Below are 21,492 nucleotides of genomic sequence, written 5' to 3'. Positions count from 1 at the left end.
TAACGCACGAAATAATTTTTAAAAATCAAAGATTCTTGTAGATCAGGTTTATAATTTGGAATTTCCACCGAAAATTGAACACGAAGTTCGGAAACGGATTAAAATTTCGTTCTGAGTTAGCATCCCTTAAACACATCTCAAGCCTTCGATAAGGTCTGACATTTGGGACTACTATCTAAACTCAAAAAAATCTGAAATATGACATATTTGACGAACGGAAGTATTACTTAGCGAACGAACACTTTTTAATTGAATACCAAAATGCGAGCACAGAACTACAAACAATTAAGATCTACAGTTAAGATCTACACTTTATTTGTTATATACAGCTGATATGCTTACAATACGCTTAACGACCGTAACAACGTATGCCGATGGCACCACCATGTTATCATCACACGTAGATCCAACAAGAGCATCACACAATTTACAGACTACTCTGAAAATAATACAACATTGCTAAAAAAAATGGAGAATGAAAACAAATGAAAGTGAATCAATTCGTATAACCTCCACAAATAGAATAGTTAAATGCCGTCTTGTTAAATTCAACAATAAACAAATAGGCGAAGAAGAAACAACTTGGTCTTAGTGATTAGCGAGACTGGTCTTGGTGTTGCGGTCTTGGTCCTACAACAAACGGAAGACAATGACCAAGACCAGCTTAAGGGCTACAAGAAAAGACAAGACTGAGTGTGCAAGACCAAGACCAAGTTGTGCAAGACGCTTGTTGTGAACCCATTGAAAATGAAAGGTTGCCGGTTGATTTATGGGGGGTAGTTGAGAGATAATTTTATTATTTGTTTACCATATATATGCACATCAGAAATGAAATGAAATGTTCACGTCTTCTGTTCCAATATATTTTCTATTTTTCATTTTTCTATTTTTCAAGTTTATGTGTTATATCACGTGGGTTTTGATTAATAAAAAAAGTTTTCGTAAAGATCTTGTAAGTGTTCTCAAACGCAACGCTTTTAATTTTCCAATTAACAATAATAGCAAAAGTTCTACCCCAACTATAACTAAATTCTTCTAGGGTAACGCAAAAAGAATGCGTGAATTTGAGTTGAGTAGCGGGAGTAGGAGGACCGTAGCGGAGGGGCAGAGGCTTGTTGTATTATGAGTTAGGGCGTCCAGTTTTAGTAGCAATGGCGCTGGGGACCATGGCCAATCGCGTTTTGAACGTTGTTGAACATTTCTTCAAAAGTAATGAATGGACTTCAATGTTTCCCGAAATGGTTCGATACCAGATCGCAACACGTTGGGTTACCTCTTATCGCGCAACTGGATCAGTTATGAAGATGAAGTCGTCTGGTCGTCCTCGCACGGCGCGAACTCCAAAACGCCATCTGTCTGAAGTAATCTTGCTAAAAGTGATCAGTTCACTACGAAAAGTGCATATTGATATTCGCAAATTATGCCGTATCTTTTTGGAAAACAATTTTCAAAGCTTCAAACACAGTTGTCAAACAACTGACTGGAACAAGCTCTCTGGTGATGTGGATTTCAAATTTTCTAGATTCATAAAAACACTAACTAGTCTGGCATCCAATTCTTTTCCCCTCAAACGTATTAGAAATAAGCAAAATAAACCCTGGTCCACTAAAGGTTTACGTACATCTGCAAAGAACATGGGATCTTTCACTCACCTAAGGAAATTCTCGGATAGTGTCTTTTTCAAAAATTACGTAAAACTATACAGAGAAATTTATCATAACACAATAAAAGCCGTCAAAGGTATTTATTATAATAGGAGACTTGCCAATTCTCGTAATGTTTCTAAAGAAACACGGTTCATTGTGAATGATCTAAAAAATAAGCCTTCTTCATCGAGCATAATCTCTACTTCACCTGATAACCTCAATAATTACTTTGTGAATGTAAATAAAAAATTATCAAATTCTATAACTCCTTCTAATGATCCGCTTTCATATCTTCCTGATGCGAATTATAACTTACATAGTTTCTTCTTTATGCCCGTAGTTTTAGCAGAGCTTCGTAGTACAATTAATGACATCAAAAAGAAATACTCATCTGGAACTGATGGATTTACATCAAAAATGTTTTCGAGTCTGACCGATTGCACATTAAACACCTTACCACTTTAATTAATGTTTCATTTGAAAATGGCACTTTTCCCAATTGCCTTGAGACGGCTATAATTATAATTCTGCATAAAGGAGGAGATAAAAATCAAGCATCGAATTTTCGTCCAATTGTACTCATTCCCACGTTATCTAAGATCATAGAAAGATTGGTCAAAAAAAGGCTTTTATTATTTTTGTTTAAATATAAAATACTTATTACCCATCAAATTGGGTTTTTATGTAACAATGCACAAATTATGCTATATTCTCCCTCCTTAGTAATGTGTACTCTAGCATAAACAGCCATCACTTCACAGTAACAACTTTTTGTGATTTTTCCAAGGCTTTTGATTGATCATAATATTTTAGTTAATAAATTGCAGTACTACGGTTTCACGGGAACACCTCTCGCATATTTTAAGTCATACCTTACCAATAGAAGTCAGTATCTTGCAAGCCAATAGAATCCTGAGTAAACCCAGGGCTAGGCCCTAGGTTGTTTCTTCTATTTATAAATGACATCGCATATCTAGACGTCAGTGGTAAAATATGCCTATTTGCAGACGACATTAGTTTTTCTTAAAGCAACCCTGATCTCCCCGCACTTCAGAGGACCATATCAGACCATATATGATGCGATTCTAATCTTCTGTGTCTCAACGTTTCTAAAACCTATCATAAAAAATATATTGCAGCCCTGTTTATTAAACAACACCATCATTGACGTCGTTGAATCTGTAAAATTTTTAATGCTTGTTGTGGACAATTCCTTGAAATGGAAGTTACATATTGTCGCCTTATCTAAAGCATTAAGTTCCTCCTGTTTTGCGCTAGGATCAGTTTCTAAAGAACTGAACTCATCCATCTCCTTAACAGTCTATTATGCCCTTATTAAATCGCATCTCCGATATGCCCTTTCCTTTTGGGGTACGTGTGGTGTGACTTTATTTGAGCGGATAAAAGATTAAAAATTCTGACTCTTCCTTCTTTATTCATCTTTGAATCCGTTTGTCTATTTCGTAAGCACGGTTCTCCAATTTCAGAAAGATCGTTGCACGGCTCTCCACTTAGGAACGCGGAGCACGACCTTTACCCACCTACTCCATGTTCAGAATTAGTTGAGGGCTCAATATTTTACAATGCAAGAAAAATGCACAATCACTTGCCAATTGAAATCAAATCGATATCTTTTTTTTCCCGCATTCCGCAATAATTTGAGGGCATATTTACTGGAACTCTGTAAAGGACTTATATTCTAATAATAAAATTTAATTCCGGGCATGCTGCATACTGGTTTAATTTTTGCTATGGACTTATATACTAATTATTACCTATAATTTTGTTACTCAATGTGGTTTTATTCAGTATTTTGAAATTTTTTTTAATTGTATCTTTATTTATTTATTTTTATGTTTGTTTTTTAGTTTTTACAAGCTTTTGTCTATAAATTGTAACAATTTTTTGGCAATAAGGATTTCTCTCTCTCTCTCTCTTTCTCCATTGAACAAAGTCATAATTTGGATAATCTAAACATTGTATTCATGTGACTCCATTTTGTATGTAATCAACATAAAGCAAATTATACTGGGTTCTTTTTGCGCCACCTGTTATTACCCTACGTATTATACGAGTATAGTTGTTTTAATTTTTATTGCACCAAAGATGTAGTATTTCGATGATTTCTCTTTAAAACTTTTTGGCTACTGATCATGGATGTTAATACATTTCCCGTAATATTTCTGTTGTTACCTCATCTACTTCCATGACATCATATACTCACAAAAACAAAAACATACTCGTCTTTTAAATAGTTATCAAGAGGTCTTCCCACAAAAATTTATAGTGTCAAGATTGTGAAATCGAGTTGCTGATGACCTTAAAATAGTATAACGTGCGGCGACAATAGCAGTCTGCTGCGATTTATAACGATCGCACTCACTTTAAATAACTATACAATGACTGCTGTAATAGCCGATGTATTGCCGACAGTTTATGAACTTTTCACAGGTAATTAGTAGTTTTTTTATAATATATCATTAGTAATATATATGATAAGTTATTATTACCAATTTATTTCACTCCGTATGAATATTCTGAAGGTATTAACATCTGCAACAATTTTAGTATTCAGGGTTTTAAATATTTTAAAAGTAAATTGATGGTAATGGTCTCTTAAGTTAGATACAAAGAGATTAAGATGGTTAAAGTCACCGCTATTGATGATTTACAATTTTTTTGTCTATCTGTTCAAATAACATATATATTATTCTGTAAAAATCTTAAAAAATCGAAAAATCATCCGATTTCGATGAATTTTTATTAAAATCTAAGTTTTCACGGCGGATTTATGAAAAAAATATGTCACCTGGAGATTTCATATAGTTTTATGACTTTAAATGTGATCTTAAATGCACTTCTTCGCATATAATCGTACATAACTTTTTTACAAAGCAACAAAGACAGTTCATATATTTTTTAAGTTATTCTACATAAAAAAACATTTTGGAAAGAAAAATTGTAAAATGTTTGTTTATTAATTTTTTATCTCTACACCATTTTTTTAATAGTGCAAATTTTCAATTTTTCAATGATTACTTTTAATATTGGAGACTTGATACAATAAATGATTTTAAGAATGTTTTCGTTCATATAACTTTAATGATTACTTAATAAAAAAGGTACAAACGATTATACGTGAGAAAAGGTCAATTTTAAGAGAAATTGTTATTATTTTTAATTGTAAAAACTTGATAAATCAACATTTTTTTATAAATTTCTTTCCAATTTGTTCGTTTTTTTGTGTAGATTATGAAAAAAAAAATATAACAACTTGATTATTTGGAAAAAGGTTATCATCAATTATACATGAATGAGTGCATTTTCATGAACATTTAAAGCCCTGAAACCAATATAAGTTTTTTATTTCCATTTTTTGTTCGTAAATCCGCAGTAAAAATGAAGATTTAAAAGAAATTCATCGAAATCGGATGATTTTTCGATTTTCTAAGCCAAAAAACGAGGGGACCCGTGGACTCAATTTTATCAATTTTTTCATTCACTAAGAAAACCTATAGAAAGAGTCATTAATTCGGAATTAATTCAACAATTCAAATGCTAACGGACTCCTCGATTACTATTTTCATACAATAATAATGTATACAGGGTCTAATTTATAAATATCTGATTTTGTTGATTGGCAACACTGTCATTTTGATAGTTATATCTATAAAGTATGTCAAATATAAAATTTTTATTCTTTTGCAATTCAAAAGTAATAAAAGTAATAAAGTTAAGAGAAACGAATAATCAATTAATCTTCACACATTTATAAATCGTTTGTACTTTTACGACTATTTGTCAGTTTTGCTTTCTAACTATCTCTATAAAAAGAGATCTGGAAATCTTGAAGTGTATTCAGTAAGTCATCATCAACTATCAATGATTCTGGAAATACAATATCGAGATTTTCACGAGAGGGTGTTGAGAAGAAACTATAGGATTTTTCGAAAAATATAACCCAAGTTCAGGTAGATCACCAACCAGCTAATTGCGGTTACTACCCCAGAACGAAATGCATATCATTCATTTATGAACGTCGTGTTTTGAAAGTGAAAATTTCAAATTCAAAACATGATCTACAAGAACTTGTATCACTTTTTGTGCGTTAATTCTTTCATGATGTTTATTTAGTTGTATAATAGATGTTTAATAATTGTTACTGAGCAGTTATCAACGTTTTACACCCTCACTTGAATTTTGCACAAGCAATTTAAGGGGAAAAATAACTTTTTAATGCTCCAAAAACAATAGACAAAAGAAACAATTCGTCGGCTGATTAACTTAATCAGTGTTTGAACAAAACTTAATGTGTTTCGGGTTAGTTTCCGAACTTTCAGATCATAATCGATCATAGTTTCCGAAAAGTCTTTAGATATCTACATTTTGGGAAAAAAGTATGTACAGGGCTAGGAAATTAATAGGTAATCTAATTTTTTTTGAAATTATTCGTACTCCATTGAAAGTTTCGCCAAAGAATATTAGTTCTATAACTTGATTTCTTGCAATTAATGTCCAATCATTTCCTTTTTTGAGAAATTGAGTAGCTTTACCTCAACATACAACCTTACACATAAACGTAGAATCAACAAAACTTTTCTTTACTAGGATGTTGTTCGTATCTAACTGATCCATAATTTGTTTACGAAATTGCAGTATTCTATCAGGATGATCTTCCAGTAATTATTGGAGAATTGTAAGGATGCAATTTATGTAATCCATTTGCTTTTCCAATTAGATTGTTCTTGTAATTTCCTAAATTGCAAAATTTATAAAACTTATACAGCGATTTCTATAGGATCAAAATAAGAGTCTTAAATATGCATAATCCAGGACAAAAACTAATAGTACAAAAGTGGAATGTAGAGGGTTATTCATCAGAATTAGTCGGTACATAGTTAATCCTTAACTAAACTATGAATTCGTTTATCATTCCAAATATCCGCAATTTGCAACTAGAGCTACTATTTTTTACTTCAGGTAGATAATTGAGTTTGGAGTTTTATGAATCACTTCTTAATTGTACGTTCCTTGAGGTACACTTTTTGGCGTCTTCTTTATTCATCAACCTATAATGTAGAGTATGAACAGTAGGCAACGCTCTCGACAAATCGGTAGGAAGATTTACTGTTCATTTTGAAGAATGGATAGTCAGACGAGGATTCGTTTAGTGGTCATGTGAACTAACACCCTGTGATTTCTTCCTGTGGGGCCTCCTCAAGGGCTGTGTTTTTGCAAGAGGACCACGTATCCTTAACGAACTACGAACTACAATTGAAGGAATTTGTTTTTAATCTTCCAGGTTATAATAATATGCTTAGATGTTATTATCAGTTTGATTAGTAAAGGAAAAAGAATGTTGAGCTGGTGCAAGTGTCATTTTCTCATTTACTTGGAGCCCAGAGTAGTCTATATGGAAGAAGAGTCTGGAATTAGCAATTCTTTATAGTTACCAGTTATTACAGGCTCTAGAGTTTATATACCATGGATTAGGTACCAATTTCGATAATGAATACATGACGATGTGTTCCAATTTTTTATCATCTTCAGTGATGAATAGAATTTCAACGTTGGCAGACATGTGAACACTCATAATGTGTGAATTTGGGACTCTCAACATTCTCCCACGGAGATACAAGAACAAAGAGACTCCTTTAAATTGAATGTTTTTTTTTCTTATTCCCTTGAAAAGTTTATGGTTTTATATTTTTGTAGGATACAACTGTAATTGGTACTTTTTTTGGTTTTGGATAATTTCTACCTTTGGGAGTTTGTAATGTGTTTACACTGCAGCTCATTTGAATAAGTAATTAATTATAATTAAACCAAAGGCTTAAAGTATTAATGGATAACCATTTCTAAATAATTATTACTGAAGATAATGTTTTTAGTTGACTTGCATAGGTTAATCAACATAATGAAGGGTCACATTTGTAGGCTGATACGTTAAATTGCGTTTAATATACCATTTATAATTCGTACTTTATTGTAATAAATAATATAGGACTCACTATTCATTTTGAACAGCCTGGCATTTCTGATTTAATATTTTTTTTTTGATCACACTAATTAGTTGAATAATTAAGATCATTGAACTTGCTTCAGATGTTGAAAATTATCATGATTACACAAGTGTAATTTGAATGTCTAAGTGTTTCGTATGTTATTAATTCAATAAATATAGAACCGGTTTCTAATATCAACTCAATTTAGCTTATTCATCACCACCTATTGCTATATATACAGAGGTAACTCAAAATATAATAATTTCTATAGGTCTTCTTGAATCTGATTGACGTAGACTTTTTTAAATTGTTGTTCACTTACACTTACTTAAAAGTCATCGAATTGGTGAAGAAATATAATATTTCATCAGTAATAATCAATATATGCCTTAATGATGTTAATATTCATTAGAGACAAAAGCTTGGGACCAACTGTGTGAAAAACAGAAAGTCTACTTATAAATGAGATGATGGGCCAACGTATCGAAAACAAGAAGAATCAACATCATTATTAGACAGTAAAATAATACCATTGAACAGTATGCAGAAACTGCGAACACAAAGACTTGAAATGGGATAGGAGTCTATGAGCCTTGAGCAAAAGACTTTGAGGCGTGGAAAAATTCCCAAGCAAAAAATAAAAAGATATGGTCATGTCGCTTAAATACCCATCGACGCGTTGAACTCTTCTGTGATCAGTTTCAAAATGGTTTGGGAATACTCAGGCAGGGAGAATAACATAGTTACTCTGTTGTTGGCACCAGGATACGGTGGATAAGAAGAAAATTAGAATTATCAAAGGAAGGAGCCCAAACAAATCAAAGAACAAAATATAAAAAAAATTGCACCACTACGATAACATAATAGTGCTAAGGCAAGTAAGAAAACTATGTTGGGAAGAAATTGCAAAAAACATTATCTAGAGTAAGTCTAAGTACTAAAAATTTCAAAAGAGGTTCTTATAGGACGTTGTTATTTTAATGGGACACCTCTGTCACACCTCTGCAAACTGAAACACGTCTAAACAAGTGACCAGTTAACCAGTTAGAACAGGAAAAGAAAATTCAACTTGCGGTTTCGATCCATGTAGTTATAATAGAGCTTAAACGACAACTCAGTCAAGTTGTTCTAAAAAATGTCTGAAATTGAGTTCTGCTCTGTTGAAAGAATTTTTGACTGAAGAAGGATTTGCACAACAATTGAAACTTGGTCAATGTTGTTTCGCTGGGGACGAGAATCGTTAGAATATAACCCACGTAAGGGAGTGACTACTCCAGAAAACATTAAATTAGTGAAAGAAATTGTTCTAAGTGGCCGGCGCCTGAAAACAAATGAAATTGCAGCAAGGACTCGCATTTTCACAACAAGTGTTCTAAGAATCATACATGAGAATTAAGATATAACAAAAATTAGTGCAAGGTGGATGCCTCGAATCTTGTTAACGATTTGTAGAGGTTTGCCGCGACATCCAAAAGGGATTCCACATTGCTTTGGGTTCCAAGGCTACTGTAAGCGAATGAGGCTTCAAAGAGGTTCAGCACCCACCATATAGCCCTGATCTGGCCATCTTCGACTATTTTTTGGTTAAAAAAGCTGGAGGCCGAATTAAAAGAGTAAAGGATTTAATAGCTTCGATCAAATTAAACAGCCGGAGGACGAATATTTTGACTATAAATATGCATAATCTTTAGTGTGACATTTTGAAAAGTGTGTAGAGCTAGAGGGAGAATATATTGCAGAAATTCCCAGTTTTTTTATGAAATTTTTTTCTAGTTTAGACTAAAAACTCATGGATCGCACCGATCATACATAAATAAATATATAAATAAATTAGTTAGGCGTTCTGCTTCCAAACCAGAATTCAACTATTTTACCAATTAATAATACTAATTAACTAACTTCAAGTTGAATTATATAAGCTAAGAACGCCATATTTTGCCTCGAAGTCTAAGGCAGTTTAAAAATAGGCCAGAAAAATTACTGAGAGTGTGTAAAAGAATTTAAAAAATTTAAAGATGTATATTTCACAATAAAATATTAATTTTTTTCTCAATTATTACTGAAGCTTTCTCTTTACAACGTTATTAAAAAAATTCACAACCCTTAAAAATGTCTTATTTCATTGGCCTATAAAATCTCTTAAAGAATTTACTATTGTGTATTATATTGAAAACAGATATTAATTTGTATAAAATATATTATTTTATCAAGGTGGAGGTATCCAAACTGGCCTAAATGCTGATAAGCCCTACTTTACATTAAACAATAAGAATATCTCGATATACAGCGGTGCTTTGCATTACTTCAGAGTACCAAAAGCGTACTGGAGAGACAGACTTAGAAAACTACGAGCTGCAGGCTTCAACACTGTCGAAACTTACGTACCATGGAATCTTCACGAATACCAATCCGGTCAGTACGATTTCGGCGATGGTGGTTCAGATATGCAAGAATTTCTGAACGTGACTGAATTTTTAAAGATGGCACAAGATGAAGATTTATTAGCCATCGTAAGACCCGGTCCATACATTTGTACCGAATGGGAATTCGGAGGATTTCCTAGTTGGCTTTTGAGGGAAAGGAATATTACCTTCCGTACCAGTGACCCTACTTATATGAAATACGTTACAAGGTTAGTACCAGTACGATTATATTTCAAAAAAATATCCCTCAACTAACTTAAATAATTTAATTAAATTATTCGATTACTTTCTATTTCGATCTGTTCACCACGACTATTTATGATAAACTAACTAAACTGCTCTACACAAACAAATTCCGGGTATTTCATCAAAAGCGGCGCCTTGGCCGAATTTCAGAATTCTACTACTGTATTTGAATTATATTTATAGCGAATAAAGTATTTACTACATTTAGATAGCTAGAAATTGGTTCCTTCTATTTAAAATTGTGATCTTGATAACATTTCAGAACCTAAAATGTTTGAGACTTATTTGTTTATCTAAATTTATTGGGATTAAAAAAATTACATGACGGAAAACTAACCCCTTTTATAATAGATAAACGGTTAATCTCATTCGTACCTATCATCTTTCGCAATGAATGAATCCCGATGAAACACAAACATCCAAACCACTCCGATATATACTATACAGTCCTAAAAGTACTTGCACCAACAGTAACGATACCCCAACTCATTGGAAGATCGGCGATATCTTCCACATGCCTATAACTCCAGCTCCAAATTGTTGTCCTTAGCAAAGTTGAAAAGTAAATAGCGGAAGACCGAAAATAAGCGATAAAAAGCAGAACTGGAATATGACAGCTGGAAGCTCCAGAATGGACAGTGAGAATAGCGAAACGTGAAAATACCTAACTATAAAAAGAGTGCATTTTCATTCATTCCTGTTTTGAGTAGCTTTGTACTATATCTAATTACGTGCATTATTGTTCAGGAAGTAACGCAAATATTTCGATTTTTGTTAAGAATACAAAAAGTTTGTTGAATAAAAGTTTTTTTCAAACAATTCAGAACATCTGTATGAGTTGAATCGAAGTATCCAAGTTGCACCTGTTAACATGTTTTTTATATAGTTATACACTGCATTTATTTTCAGTTTTTCATAATCTGTTAAATTGCCAATGCAACTGTCAAGACCATATAAAATTACGAAACAGGTGTATACAAGTAAACTCAAAATATTTACATTTGTATTTAGAGCCTGAAAGCAACATTATTTTTTCTACAGTCGTTCTTTTAGTAAATGAGGTGATTGAAATGATTAATATAGTATATAGTATAGTATCTTGTAGTGTTAGTTTGTTGTTTTTGTCGTCATGGCTAATCCCATCAAATTTGATGAAATAAGCTAGTGAAAGAGATTCATTTTTTTCTGTACAATCGAAAGTATAAATTGTCTGCTTTGGTCCACTTTACGATTTTATTTTATTATAAATTAGTTATTTTACGCCCGACTGTGGAAAAAATATATTTTCAGTCGTTTTTTAATGCACCATAGACAAAACAAAGAAAATTTTTATGCGAGATTAGTTACTATGGATTAGTCATGGAAAGGATTGGAAACGGCCATCTCTAAAAAACTTCAGCAGGGAAGGTCATGCTTATAATGTTTTGAGATGCCGAAGGCGTAATTTTAGCTGCCAAAAGGGGCAGCAATTACAGATACTTATCATGCCAGTTCAGTTTCATAATTATATAAACCGATAAAGGTGGAAGGCATTTTCTTGGATCAGGATGCATTCAGAGACAGATCCGCCATTGCAATAAATCAGACAAGCTTATTAGGAATTAATTAATCATTTACTGTAGTCTGCAGATTTCACCTCAAACGATTACTAAAACTCGAAGAACAATTGCGTGGTAAACGATTCTCTTCAGGTAAAGAAGTCAATGCTCTGCAGAGATTGAACAATCTTTCTTTTGATAAAACATCCATGGAACATGTGTTATATTTGATAGTGAAAATATTGTAAAAATGAAAATGAAATGAAAAAAAGAGCCGAGCAAATGGATAACCTTATCTACTTTCTCAGGTGCAGTATAGCCCATCTTAATGTAATAAGTTAACAATTATACTCATAATTTCAAACGTCTATTGCTTCAAATGATGAAACTTATGTCGTAAAATGTTGTTATCAGAAAATATTGGGCTACACAAAACTACAAACAAATAAAAATATGAAAAATATATTTTGTTGTACAATCCTTGTAAATTGAACTATTTCTGAATTTTTATTTGGTACAAATAAAATGTTAAAACTTCTATTTGAAACATCTTCGTATTACCAAAATAATTGAAAATACGCGGGGGTCAAAGCCCCATACCTACAGATTGGTCACAAATAATTACTTCACTTTGCATTGTTTTGTTTTTCAGGTATTTCAATATCCTATTGCCTATTCTGGCACTACTTCAATTCACAAAAGGCGGTCCTATAATCGCATTTCAAGTAGAAAATGAGTACGGAAGCACGGAACGTATAGGAAAATTTAAACCTGATAAAATTTATTTAAGGGAATTGAGAAATCTTTTTTTAAAAAATAACATTGTAGAATTGTTGGTCACGGCGGATGGTACTTCGTCCCATGCAGATAGAGGTACTATACCAGGTAAATTTATTTCTTCCACTCATTCAATTTTACATATTGTCTCGAAAAGAGAAATATATCTAAATTTGCCAATAACATGAATGTTCAATTTTCAATAATTTTATTAGTTTTAATTACTGGAAAGTTTCACACACACACAGTTATGATACAATCTGTTAATCAATTTAAAGCTTTCTGATAAACTATATTTGTTGTTTTGTGGTCTGTTAATACTCAAAGAAGACGGTTTTTCGATGTGCGAACACGCGACGTATAATTGTTCATGCGCGAAACAAGGAAACTCCAAGTTGATTCCGCAAACTCCCAAAGACTGTCCCTGCGATTTATTTATGGTCATCGCAAAGGCCAGACGTACCGGAGATTAAAATCGAATGGTAAATACGTTGGGATCATTAGTATATGCAGAATTAAGACATCCTCTCTTTTGTATATTCCCTTTATGACTGTTGCCTCAATGACGTTATATATTATATTCATCCAGTCTTATTCCATTACACAGTCGAGGTTGATTAATGTTAAACAGCATGATCCTACTTTTAACTGCAAATTGTGAGGTGATAATCCAGGCAATTCCAGTGAATTTAAAAACTCCGTGGGATAATTGACTAAGTACGTCATTCTGGTTTATAGCAGTGTTGACCGAATTGAAGGAAACATCTTTATTTTTCGCCGCTAATATTGCTCGTTCACCCAGCCAATTATGGTTATTGAACTGTTGCGCTATATCTGGGAAAACACTCTGAATAAGCTACTCTTTTGATTCTGTGATGTGACAGAAATCTGTGGGTAATGTGATGAATCCGGTCAGGTGTCCACTGCGACTTTATTATTTACAATATCTAACTGCTTCGCAAACACATTTGCAGTTTCCTCTTGTTGCAAAAATACTCGCATGTTAGCAGTAAAGTGTCACTATCACAAAAAGAGTGCATAACTTGAAATGTCACTATCACAAAGGATCACCGAAGAAAATTAAGCTCTCGCGCACTTAGCGGTAATCGTCAGTCACAAAGATAGAAGGGTGCATTCTTTGTCTGACGTATCGCTCAACATATTAGTTTGTTGTCAAATGTCAAATTTATGGTTGCGTTCGGAAACTTAATTTGTGACAAAACTTAAGATTGATCAATCTACATATAGTTGTTTGTCAAATGTCAAATATTATGGTTGCATTCAGAAATTTAATTTGTGACAAAACATCAAAGAAAAATAAAATTGTTATTTTCATTTCATTTTTCATATTTATTCACTTTTTATACCTTCTCTGGACTTCCACAAATAATTCAAGATAAACATTAGCCAAAGTGGTCCAGCCGTTCTCAAGTTTTAGCAAGACTAACGAATTAATTGATCCTTCGAAAAGAAAATCATTTCACGAACACATATGCATTGTCACTATGCAGCTATATTTGTAATAACAAACTTACTATCTACTTCAGAAATAAGAAAAGTAAATTTCGATGAATATTGTATAGTTTACAAATACGAATAGTTTACCATAATTTTTGGTTTTTTGTAGAATATTTCTTACAAACATCGAATTTCGGGGGAAATCCAATATACGAATTCAACAAATTGAAAGAACTTCAACCGAATCGACCAGTAATGTCGATGGAATTCTGGGTGGGTTGGTTTGATCACTGGTCTGAACTTCACCATAAAACCAGCGAGGAGAGTTTCAGAAACATTACTGAAGAAATATTAAAATATCCTGCGTCTGTCAACTTGTACATGTTTCACGGTGGTACAAATTTTGGTTTTATGAATGGCGCTAATCTCGCCAATTCCTTTACTGACAATTCTGGATACCAGCCTGATACTACGAGCTACGATTATGATGCTACGTTAACGGAAAGCGGAGATTATACAGTGAAATATGTCATTGTGAAAGAGCTCTTGAAGAAATACAATACTATTCTCACAAGGTAACTTCTACGTGACCTATCACCGATAGGTGATCGAATTAAATAGATATTTTGAATTGATCAGTACTGTAAAATTATTTTTGTATTTGATTTTTGCTTTCAGAATTCCCGAAACACCACACGAATTACCAAAAATAGCTTATAATACAACTCCAGTGCAAGCTCAACTATTTCTCAGCGAAATCCTAGATAAACAACAAGGATTTCAATTCCATGATGTCATTCCTATGGAGTACCTACCAATTAATAATAATTCTGGTCAAAGTTACGGTTATATCGTCTACAGAAAAATGTTATTAGATATACCAGCTAACTCCACATTAAGAATTGGAGGGAGAGTTTGTGATACTGTAGTCGTTTTGCTAAATGGAAATTTAATATCAAAACCTTTGAATAAAGATATCGACCTTAACGGTTTTGGTTTCTGGAGGCAAAAAAATTCCAATCTGACGCTAGGGCCTAACCATTACCAAAACGCTGTGTTGGATTTGGTAGTGGAAAATTGGGGAAGAGTCAACTTTGGTTCCATAGAACAATTCAAGCAGTATAAAGGACTCTGGCAAGACAGCGTTTACCTAAATAATATAAAACTAACAAATTGGAAAGTATTTCCGTTGGAATTTAAAAGAGCTTGGAATAGGAACCTAACCGGTTGGCACAAGCCCTCGAAATTATGGTCTGTAGGTCCAGCTCTGTATAAATCTAGTTTTCACGTTAATTCTACATCAGACACATATTTAGATATGAGCAAATGGTGCAAAGGAATCGTTATTATCAATGATTTCGTGTTGGGAAGGTTTTCCAGGGTAGGACCGCAACAAACACTCTATTTACCGGGACCATTTTTGAAAAAAGGCCTCAATGAAGTAATTATTTTCGAACATTATAATCCCGGGGAGAATATTGAGTTTTCTAGTGTGCCTATTTTCAAAACACGAACTAACAGCAAGTAGTTATTCAGTAGATATACTATGCCATTCGAAAATCTCCTATACAGTATCTTTGGAACGGTTATACATAAGCTATACTCTAAATAAAGTACATTACTCCTCACAGGAAATGACACTGATGTTTTGTCGAAGAAGTACAGGAGCCGGTGGGATATCGACATTCGCCCAGTTAATGACGAGACATTTATCAATGAGAAGTCTATACCCCTCTTTTGATAAACCCCTTCATGTAAACGTCTTATAAACGTTCGAGACGATACGAACACGTTTCATTATGTCTTCCTAACAAACCAGCAACATATCCATTGAAAATTCTTCATTTAGGAGAGTCGATGCTCGCACTATCTACTCCATTGACAAATTTCTTTGGTAGTTCATTTTTTTACTTGATATGCTCCCATATGAACTTCCAAACATGCACATAATAAAAACAATTACAATCAACAGATTGCTTCTAATGGAAACTTTTCTTTAATCATCAATTTTTAAGATAATGTTCAAACAATTTTAGTCTAAAACGAGGTTTAATACGAATTACTGTCAAAAGAAGATTACGTAATAGTACAGTTAACTTAAATCACAAGTGTCACTGTCGTATAGTAAATTATCAATAAATAAAGAATATCCAGAAAAGTGGTGCGTTAATTTTGTCCAGTTGATTTCTTTTCCAAAGACTCAAGCGTATCCTACTAACTGTGCCAGTTAGAACTTATGAAAATGAAGTTTACTTTTCAAAAAATATTCTAAGTACCAAATTATATATTGACACAATTTAAAAAACTAATCATGCAATTAATTTCTAAGAATATAAGTCTGCAAAAATTCTAATATAACTGCACCCGTCATGGTAAAGTGGCCCCAAAATTTGCTTTTTAGAATGCATGTCATGACAAAGAGTTTAAGTGGATTAACATACATCAAAAAGCAATCAACCAATTGACAAAATGGTTTACATGTAAGTTTTGAAAATAAATCAAATTTTAAATAATAATTTATTTTATTACTTCCTTACACATAAAAATGCAATATAAATACAAACTGGAACCATCTGGGTTTGAAATGGATCAAAGATTGTGGTTTTCCAGTCTCATTTGTACCTATCATATCATATAAGCTACTAGCCTGTTCATTTCAAAAGACAATTATTACAATAACTGATTTTTCGATAAGATAATAATCTCAAGTATCCAACTTACAATATTTTACCATTACTAGAGTTGTCACAACTTTTAGCATTTAGTAGTACTAAATCAAATTATAGTAAAATTCATGCCGGCTTCTTCCTTTACATTACAAAACTGTTTTTCACATTTTTTAAGATGGTTATTGAGGTGCCCTAAGCATCTAAATGTTTTCGAGCATTTAGAACAATAATGCTGATTGTTACCGTGACCCTTTTCATGATGCTCCAAATCAGTTTTGAGACTGAACTCCAAAAAACACATTTGACATTTGTACATATTATTCTCGATAGGCTCCTTTTTTACAGATTGGTCTTTATGATGCAGTTGTACATGAGTATCTAAACTCCATCTATAGCTAAATTTTTTTGAACAAAAATAACACAAATACTGTTTATCTGCTTTGTGCGTTTTTCTATGTTCCTTTAATTCATCTTGAGAATTGAAATCTTTAAAACAAACATTACATTTCAAATTGTCATTTGTGTGGTTAAGAATGTGCTTATTGAGATTGCTTAGTTGAGGAAATTTTTCTGGACATAACAAACACTGAAATGGTTTTTCTCCAGTATGTAGCCTTGAATGGGTCTGCATGTTCCCCTTCTGGGTGAACCGTTTTTTACAAAATGGGCATTCAAAGGGTCTCAAGTGATCAGGTGTTTTTACTTTCATTTCTTTAGATAATTGTTTACGAGATTTTATTGGTTTCTTAGGTAATTTCTGTATTGCTGTTTGAGCCCCATAAGCAGCAGTTGGAGGATGATATGCCAGATTTTCGATTGAATTATAAAATTTACCTAAAATAGAGATTCATTTAAATATTATCAAATTGATGGTTATTATTTGTAAATGTGCTCCATCCTATTTTTTGTTATAAAAATCAAAAAATTAATATTTTCTTTATTTTTTTTATCTTTTCGATGCATTTAAGATAAAAATGAGGCCCAAGTTTAAAAACCAAAACTTTAACAATTTCTGACCAATAAAAAATCCCAAAAAACTATAAATTCCATCAAAAATTGGACTCAAAAACTTTTTGAAAAATTATTTTGGACATGGATATTTCAAGTACCTACTTGAAATATCCATGTCAGATACTGTTGTATCTTATATTTAAATAATTGGAAATATACTATTTTGTTTCTCTACATTTTATTTATTTCAATTTTGTTTAGTTTAGCAGTATTAACAGACTGTCTGCCACTGGTATTCGGTGATGGCTTGTCTACGACTATTTTTACTTTTAAATAAAAAATGCATATAAAAAAAATCTTGAGGACATCCAATTATATCAGTTGAATTAGTACTAATCACCTAATATCTCTGCATTAATTTTGGAAGATATTTTTTAATTTTTTAAAGAAATGTCCCCACTAAGTGTCTGCCAGTGGTGCTCTTACCTTAATATGATTTTTATTGTTTTTTCATCAACCAAAAAAATGTTGAAATTTTGTTTTTTAAACTTTCTTCTCATTTTTCTCTTAAGCCATTCAAAAAATGAACAAAATGCGAAAAAAGCTTATTGAAAATGTTACTTTTTCAATTTTCTATCAATTTAGAGAAAATGATGAAAGTTTTTACCTTTTCAAAATTTTTAATAACCTTGAAAATTGTTTAATTATGATATTCAATGGTTTTTTTCAATTTTTTGTACTTTCCTAAAAAGAATACATTATTAAAAAAAATTGTATGGAGGCGCTTCAATCAGAGAGCAATAAATAAAATAGACTTTTAGGTCTCAACAATTGTTTAGTTTTCAAAGAATAAGCATTAGGTTATTATTTTAATTACACAATTATTAAAATTTTGCGTTTCGAAGTGATTGCTATTCATTTAAAATACAACAAAGGAAAGTCTTCGAACAACTGACAATTTACAACAGGTATCAGACACAAATGGGGGATTTTATGGGTTTTGGATTATTTATTGGCCAAAAAAGTGTTGAAATTTTGATTTTCTTTTATTAAACATACCAAAAAATAGAGAAAACGAAAATAAAACTTATTGTGAATATTAATTTTTCGATTTTTTATGACCAAAAACATTAAGATTAATATTTATGCATATTTATAATAATATGATACTTTTATATCAGCAACATTTTTCTATACCTGCATTTTGAAGACTATAAGTTGTGTTCATATGTTTATTGTAATTATCTTGTTCCTGTTGAAGTTTTGATTTCAATTCAGAAAACTGATTCTCCTGAACTTCATGTTTATAAATATGTTGTAAGGCAAGAGTTTTATAGTACTCATTAAAAGAGTTATTATCTTCGTTACATCTACTAATGTCGCACATTTCGTCCTAAGAAACAAAGAACATTATCAGAATATTAAAATACTATATGTATATATAAGAAACATTGTATACTCACTATATTGCACATCTTTAAATTATTTTTCACTTCATGCTCTTTATCATTGAAATCTGAAGATTAATTCTTTTTAGAAACGTCTGATATATTAACTAGTATTTGGATACAATTACACCACACATTAATATCAAGATCCTAATTAACATCAACCTACAATATTATATTGAGCAGATGTAAGGGAATATCTTACTTTTATGATTTTAATGTTTTAGAAATATTCCTGAAGTTTTTAAACACTACTTCCAAGAATCTAAAGAGCCAGATTCTACAAATAATGATGGTATAATATTTGGTTTATATATAACCTTTTTAATGTACAAAGATTTAGTTTGGTATGGCAGAACGTTCTTTGTTGTTCCATGATACCTACAACATTCGAACGATAAACATTCTATTGAACATATTCTCTTTATTGAAGTTCTAGATTTTTATATATTTAATAAAGTTGTTCTTCGAAAAAATTATTATTAAAAAAATAATTATTTGGAAAATAATTCAATTTTAGAAAAAAATGACAGCTGCGCCACAAATATCACAGAATTAATATGGAGAGTCAGCGCCACAAATATTACACACGGTCAGACAAAGGTAACAGTAACGATCGGGGACATGTTCAGTGCTCGCTGTCAAGACTTTTTTTGTTTTCCGTGTCTTCTTAGTTTTATTGTCACAACAAAGGCTGTTTTGTTTGCTTTTATTGAACTTAACAAGTGTTGCATTGAGTGGTTAATGTAGAGATACTTTGTATATAAAAAATTACGAGGTGTATTCATCACCCACCCACTTTTATATGTATATAAAAATTGTCATTATAATTCAAAACGAAATTATAGAGAATAATTCATGTATTTCCAATTCATTTGTCTTATCTTCATAAATGAATTCAATCATTTTTCTTCTAAGAAAGGTTACAATTTGACGTTTGATCATAGAACACAGTCGATATAACAAATGTCACTTCCGCCACCACTAGCACAAGTTAAATGCGCTCCGAAACATAAAGTTCGTTCCAGAACGTGTTGAGTTTGTAGCGTATGTGTCACCGAACGATTGCACTAGGTCAGTTGCACAACGGTTTCATCCGCGGAATGCGACCAATAGCTTTGTTCGAGAGTCAAATTGCGAATCAGTTTATCGCATCGCACTTTCAAAATTGTCGTTCGTGAGTCGATGACATTGGATATTGAAATCGGAAATTCAGCGCATCACTAGTTGGAAGTTCAAATTGTAATAGCGGCATTTAAATAAAATTGCATATACAATTGTTGAGAAAATTTATTCTTCATCAATATTATTTAAAAAAAAGCAAAAACAAAGAAATTTAAAAAATTCTAAACTAAAAAATCAGCTCTTAAAATAGATAGTCATAAAACATATTTTTTAAATTTTTCATTGTATCTGTATAATATTTGAAAATGTACTATTTAAAAATGTCCATTGTGATGTCTGCGGTGACAATGATCGCATCCATGAAAGTATCCTCCGTGTCCACAAGGAGGTGGTGGGCCAGACCATCTAGTATAAGGTGGTGGTGGTGGTCTATTTGGTGGAGGAGGTCCATGTCCTGGTGGTGGTGGTGGTCTATTTGGTGGAGGAGGTCCATGTCCTGGTGGTGGTGGTGGACTGTGATGGGGATGCAAAATATCGTGTATAATCTCGCCTATAATACCACGATGAGGTGGTGGGTGCGGATGATGAGGTGGATGAGGATGCCGGGGCCCGTGTCCAGGATGCATCTTTATTATTCTAAATGAAAAGAAAACAAAATGAGTAGTTTATTGAGGTTTTTATACACCACAATTTGTAGTTTCAACCTACAGAACTCTATCAAATCGGAAATCGGAGCAGTAGCATGAAAATTTCTTATAAAAAATATAATAGAAAACAACTTACTTATAGGGGTGTACGAGAGTGGATAATTTTTATTAGAAAACAATATGTTTACTGTTGAATTATTAACAAACAACACACCCAAGCAACTTTTTATAAATACTATTTGTGACATTATCTTATCTACAAAGAATATTTGCAAATATTGATAAAAGAAATTGCTTACATTTTTATGATTAATTTAAAAGAGACAAAACTATAAAATGGCGTCGTTGTCCACGTCCATAAATATCTATGCAAGAAGGGCACTTTTAGTTGACCAATAAATCAATTTATTATTTGAAAATTCTAAAAAATAATTATTACTTGCTCACTTACATTCACTTTCTACCCTTGCGGGTGTGAAGCGTGCTACAATATAATATCAATATATATATATATATATATATATATATATATATATATATATATATATATATATATATA

The 21,492-nt window shown here is 32.0% G+C and overlaps 3 protein-coding genes across 3 annotated transcripts; 1 reads left to right on the top strand and 2 right to left on the bottom strand.

Annotated features, from left to right (window-relative positions):
- Positions 1 to 3,900: 3,900 nt before the first annotated feature.
- Positions 3,901 to 16,604, top strand: LOC130443938 (beta-galactosidase-1-like protein 3). Its single transcript, XM_056778842.1, has 5 exons — positions 3,901 to 4,097; positions 9,863 to 10,283; positions 12,511 to 12,743; positions 14,263 to 14,668; positions 14,772 to 16,604. The coding sequence occupies exons 1-5, from the start codon at positions 4,046 to 4,048 to the stop codon at positions 15,619 to 15,621; spliced, it is 1,962 nt and encodes a 653-aa protein (XP_056634820.1). The 5' UTR covers positions 3,901 to 4,045; the 3' UTR covers positions 15,622 to 16,604.
- LOC130443939 (zinc finger protein 761-like) lies at positions 16,597 to 19,752 on the bottom strand. Its single transcript, XM_056778843.1, has 3 exons — positions 19,177 to 19,752; positions 18,911 to 19,106; positions 16,597 to 17,596 (listed from the first exon to the last, which is right to left on the bottom strand). The coding sequence occupies exons 1-3, from the start codon at positions 19,186 to 19,188 to the stop codon at positions 16,869 to 16,871; spliced, it is 936 nt and encodes a 311-aa protein (XP_056634821.1). The 5' UTR covers positions 19,189 to 19,752; the 3' UTR covers positions 16,597 to 16,868.
- Positions 19,753 to 20,433: 681 nt separating this feature from the next.
- On the bottom strand, positions 20,434 to 21,193 carry LOC130444193 (uncharacterized). Its single transcript, XM_056779242.1, has 2 exons — positions 21,070 to 21,193; positions 20,434 to 20,922 (listed from the first exon to the last, which is right to left on the bottom strand). The coding sequence occupies exon 2, from the start codon at positions 20,910 to 20,912 to the stop codon at positions 20,601 to 20,603; it is 312 nt and encodes a 103-aa protein (XP_056635220.1). The 5' UTR covers positions 20,913 to 20,922; positions 21,070 to 21,193; the 3' UTR covers positions 20,434 to 20,600.
- Between the last annotated feature and the right edge of the window lie 299 nt (positions 21,194 to 21,492).

The sequence above is a fragment of the Diorhabda sublineata genome, chromosome 5, assembly GCF_026230105.1.
Source record: "Diorhabda sublineata isolate icDioSubl1.1 chromosome 5, icDioSubl1.1, whole genome shotgun sequence".
In the NCBI taxonomy this organism is placed as follows: Eukaryota; Metazoa; Arthropoda; class Insecta; order Coleoptera; family Chrysomelidae; genus Diorhabda; species Diorhabda sublineata.
Note: the sequence above shows the minus strand (reverse complement) of the source record. Positions and strands in the feature narration are given on the sequence as shown.

Coding starts and splice junctions, on each gene's coding strand:
- LOC130443938 (XM_056778842.1), top strand. CDS start 4,046: ATGACTGCTGTAATAGCCGATGTATTGCCGACAGTTTATGAACTTTTC. Junction 4,098..9,862: donor AGTTTATGAACTTTTCACAG/GTAATTAGTAGT, acceptor TATTTTATCAAG/GTGGAGGTATCCAAACTGGC. Junction 10,284..12,510: donor TATATGAAATACGTTACAAG/GTTAGTACCAGT, acceptor TTTGTTTTTCAG/GTATTTCAATATCCTATTGC.
- LOC130443939 (XM_056778843.1), bottom strand. Junction 17,597..18,910: donor TTATAGTCTTCAAAATGCAG/GTATAGAAAAAT, acceptor TCTCTATTTTAG/GTAAATTTTATAATTCAATC.
- LOC130444193 (XM_056779242.1), bottom strand. CDS start 20,912: ATGCATCCTGGACACGGGCCCCGGCATCCTCATCCACCTCATCATCCG.